General features: G+C 44.2%; 1 protein-coding gene across 1 annotated transcript; it reads left to right on the forward strand.

Annotated features, from left to right (window-relative positions):
* Positions 1-1163: 1163 nt before the first annotated feature.
* On the forward strand, positions 1164-2090 carry LOC121966465 (olfactory receptor 10J1-like). The gene has a single exon (XM_042516556.1). The coding sequence runs from the start codon at positions 1164-1166 to the stop codon at positions 2088-2090; it is 927 nt and encodes a 308-aa protein (XP_042372490.1).
* The last annotated feature ends 2343 nt before the right edge of the window (positions 2091-4433 follow it).

Genomic DNA, 4433 nt, shown 5'->3' on the forward strand with positions numbered 1-4433 from the left:
GGCCCTGTCTGTGGCCCTGTCTGTGGCCCTGTCTGTGGCCCTGTCAGGGGCCCTGTATGTGGCCCCATCAGTGGCGCAGCATCAGTTACACTGACTGTCTGTGAGCTTTTGTTTTTGCTCTGTTCGGACATTTGTTTCTGACGGATGTTTGATGTGTCGCTCTGCAGGACGCCGTCAGACACTCGTGAGGACCTGAGGAGCCGTCAGGTGAAAGCGGCGTGCAGCTCGGCGCTGACGGGTGACGTCAGCGGCTGCAGGTGTCCCTGCGGGGACAGGTGTGTTGTTTGTTTGTGGGATGGAGGGCGGGCAGCGGGGACTCTGATGTCATCATGTTTACTGTATCGTTTGGCGGTAATGAGCCCCGGCGGAGCGGGAACGCAGCGCGGACCCCGGAGACATTTGGGTGGACACTCGGACGCTCTGGAGGCTCCGAGCGGCTCCGCCGACGGGCCAATTAGCACCCCGTGCATCATGGGAAATCATGGGAGGACACTGCTGTCGCCATGGTTACTGTGGACAAACAGAGCGGCGCCGATGCTCCTGTTTGATCCTCTGACCTGGAAGTCAGGACAGAAGTGCGGTGTTCATGCTGATGGTGATGTCATTTCCTGGCGGATCATCAAATGCTTCACGTCCCCAAAATCTGTCCGGCCTCAGCTGAGACGCCACGCAGGAAACCGGAATACCGTAAAACTTCGAATAAAAGCTCCAGTCTCCTTTATTGACCCGCTGTGTCTCCACACTCTGACAAAAACAGGCTCTGTGAGAGGCTGCCCGTGGTTACCATGGTTACCACAGTAAAAACAATGTGACCCAAAAAGTCAAAAAGTGGCCCCTGGCCTCTGGTCCCTGACCCTGACCCTTGACCCCTGGCCCCTGGCCTCCTGTCAGTTTGTAACGTGGCCCCCAAATCAGAGGGAGTTGAGTGTTTCTGGTGTTTCTTTTCGCCTGTTGTGTTTTGGCCTCTGAGGGGCCCGAAGAAAAAGGTCACCGCTGGACGTTCAAGGTTTATAAAAACAGACGTCTGTCATCAGCTCAGTCAGAGGAGGAGCAGGAGGAGCAGGAGGAGCAGGAGAGGGAGGAGGACACATCAGGCAGTTATCAAACAGTGCAGTCCTCATGTCCAGCCAGACGTCTCGGTGTCCGTCCTGAGCCGCCTGAGGATGAACGTGTCTTCTGTCCCGCTCACCTTCAGTCTCTACAGCTCTCTGCGTGTCTATAACGTCGCTCTGTTCGTCTGCGTCTGCGCGCTTTACGTCTGCGGTCTGTGCGTCAGCCTGCTGCTGCTGGTGGTCGTCTGCGCGGAGCGGCGGCTGCACAGGCCGATGTACGTGCTGCTGGCGAACCTGGCCGCGAGCGGCGCGGTGGGCAGCTCGGCCGTGTGTCCCCTCGTGATGAGACACCTGATGGCCGACGCGCCGCAGACGTCGCTGGCCGGCTGTTTGACGCAGGTGTTTTTCACCAACGTGTACGGCGGCTGCGTGTTCTGCATCCTGGCGCTGATGGCCTATGACCGCTACGTGTCCATCTGCAAACCTCTGCTGTACGGCTGCGTCATGACGCCGGCCAGGGTCGCGCTGATGCTGCTGGCGGTGTACGCGCTGCTCGGCACGCTTTCGGCCGTGCACGTGTACATGATCTCCTCGCTCGCCCTGTGCACGCACACGGTGGACAAACTGACGTGTGACAGTTTGGTGGTTTCGAAGCTCTCCTGTGAGCGGTCGCCTGCCGTCGGCGCGTTCGGCCTGTGCAGCGCCGTCTGCGTCATGCTCGTCCCCGGTCTCCTGGTCGTCCTGTCCTACGCTCAGATTTTCACGGTGATCCTGAAAACCTGCAAAGAGTCCCGCACGAAAGCGCTGCAGACGTGCACGCCGCACTTTGTCACCTTTCTCAACTTCTCCGTGGCCTCTTTTTTCGGCGTCCTGTATAATCGTCTCCATCAACACGTCCCAAAAACAGTCAATGTCCTCACGTCTATCAACTTTTTTGTCCTCCCTCCTCTGCTGCACCCCGTCGTCTACGGGATTCAGCTGCAGGAGATCCAGCAGAGTATCCGCAAAATGATGAGCGGGAAAATAATCCCGGCGTGAGTTTGAATATTTGAGCGACACGTTTCAGCTTTAGAACGATAAAGTTTGACTGACATCATGTCAGGTGTGTTTTTAACCCTTTTTCAGCCGTTTACACTCACGCAGAACATCCTCACTTATGTTGCAATACTTTAACAAGACAAAAATCCCACAGTTTATTAAAACCTCCAAGAAAATTAGCCGAAAATAACGGAAAACTGGAATTTTTTTCCTGTAAAAAATCACTTTCTTGGAGTTTTTGTTTTTTATTTATTATTTCTTGTCGTTTTCCTTTTTCACATTTCCAAAAGTCATCAGGACAGTTTTCTCAGGTCTCAGGTCTGATCCGGACCCTCATGATCATCTCCATAAAAACGTCTTTTTCTGTGTATTTGCATTTAGGAATAAAGTGGATTCACAATAACAGACGAGTGAAGTTGAATCTTCACTAGTTTAATAATCTTTTTTGTCTTTAATGAAAAAATCGTTGCTGAAATGTAAACGTGATTGAAGCAGGACAGTTTTGGTTTTATATTTTGTTCTGATGTGAAACTGTGATCGACGTTTTCTCTGATGTTTGGGGACGTCGAATTATTAGATCAGAATTTAGAAGTTTGGAAGATAAAAAGCACCAGGAAAAACACCATAAAAATATCTCCAAAAATTGTTGATATTTTGGTTTCATATATTTTTCATATATGAAATATGCTAAAGGCTCATTCACACCTTTGCTCCTCATTATTGTGATTATTCTCACAAATGAAGAGAAAAGTTAATTTTTCATGTTGCTGTATTTTAAATACAGGATTGTTTTTTAACTGGAAGCTGTTTAATATTTTGTACGAGTATGGAACAAAGTTTTATTACAGTTTTGAACATGTACGACATCATACCCTTTAGGTTTTTCTTCTTATTCAAACATTAATTTATACACACACAGACATATATAAACATGTTTTTTCTAATTGTATGTTCATTTTGAATACTTGAATAAAAGAGTTGGAAAAAAAATTAAAAGTGAACTTGAGTATTATTGAGTTTAATAATAATAATAATGATGATGATGATGATGATGATGATATTAATAATAATAATGATGATAATAACAATAATAGATTATATTTATAATGCACTTTACATTCACATGAGCAAACAACTCAATGAAAGTTTTTATTTCAATTCTGCTAAAATTTGGATTCATGCAAAGAAATATTTGGACTGTTTTCCAGCCTGCTTGAAAGTGATAAGAAAAACCACAATAAAACCAAAAATAAAAGCAGCGAGAAAAGCTAATTAAAAAAAGAAGCTCTTAAGTGAAAAAAAAAAAAAAAAGAATAGTAACCCTCTTTTTTTCATTTTCTACCACTATGGTTCAGTGTTGCCTCTATGGACCAAAAAAACCCAAAAATATAAAATGATGTTGACTTGGTTTATTTTATGGAAAAAAACCCCAAAACGTGGCGTCATGATGCCTCATAGACGGTCAGAATTTCATGGTTCTGTCGGAGTCATTCATATTTTCTATTTCTGTGAAACTCATTAACATGACGGAGGGTTTTTTCGGTTTGTGCTTTTTTTTTGGACTTTTTATTTAGAAAAAAATGAAGGTTCACTTCACGTCTGCAAAACTTTAAAAGTCAGTATCTCAAAACTGCAGAAAACCGAGAACCGGATCTTTCTGAGGTTTATGAACACATTATTCTTCCTCTTATTATCATCATCATCATCATCATCATCGTTACTATTATTAACCCTTTGAAACCTGGAGCGATGTCACTTCTTGTGCTGCGTTCACAGTATTTGACCTTTGAACTCCGAACTCTCTGAGTGTGACTTCTTTTATAAACGTGGAAGAAAAAGCAACGAGCAATTTAACAAGAAATGACTCTAAAAAAAGAAAGAAATGAGGAAAAATGTAAAAGGAAATGACCTGCAATGAGAAAAAAACAAAGACAAAAACAAAAGTGAAAGAACAAAAACAGGAAATGACCTGAAAAAAGTCCCAAAATAAGATCAAAGATAATACTTAAGTTATAAATATGAAACATAATTTCCTCGTGAGATATCGGAGGTGTCGCTCCTTCACGCTGTCCTCTTTGACCGGCTACGTATTTTATTTTGGTAACTGTTTTTAGTCTTATTTTTGATGTGATGTTTCACACAGACCCTCCAGAGAAACACTCAAATGAGTCAGTTTTTTATTTTCATTTTTTATTTATTCAACATGTGAAGAAGGTAACGAGCAACAAAAGAAGAAATGACCCGCAACAACAAAAACGGCCAGAAAAACCCAAAAACTCAACAGTCAAACAAAAAATCACAAAGCAAGAAATGACCTGATAAAAAAACCTTCAGAATCACAGA

This window comes from Plectropomus leopardus, unplaced genomic scaffold (assembly GCF_008729295.1).
Source record: "Plectropomus leopardus isolate mb unplaced genomic scaffold, YSFRI_Pleo_2.0 unplaced_scaffold24698, whole genome shotgun sequence".
In the NCBI taxonomy this organism is placed as follows: Eukaryota; Metazoa; Chordata; class Actinopteri; order Perciformes; family Serranidae; genus Plectropomus; species Plectropomus leopardus.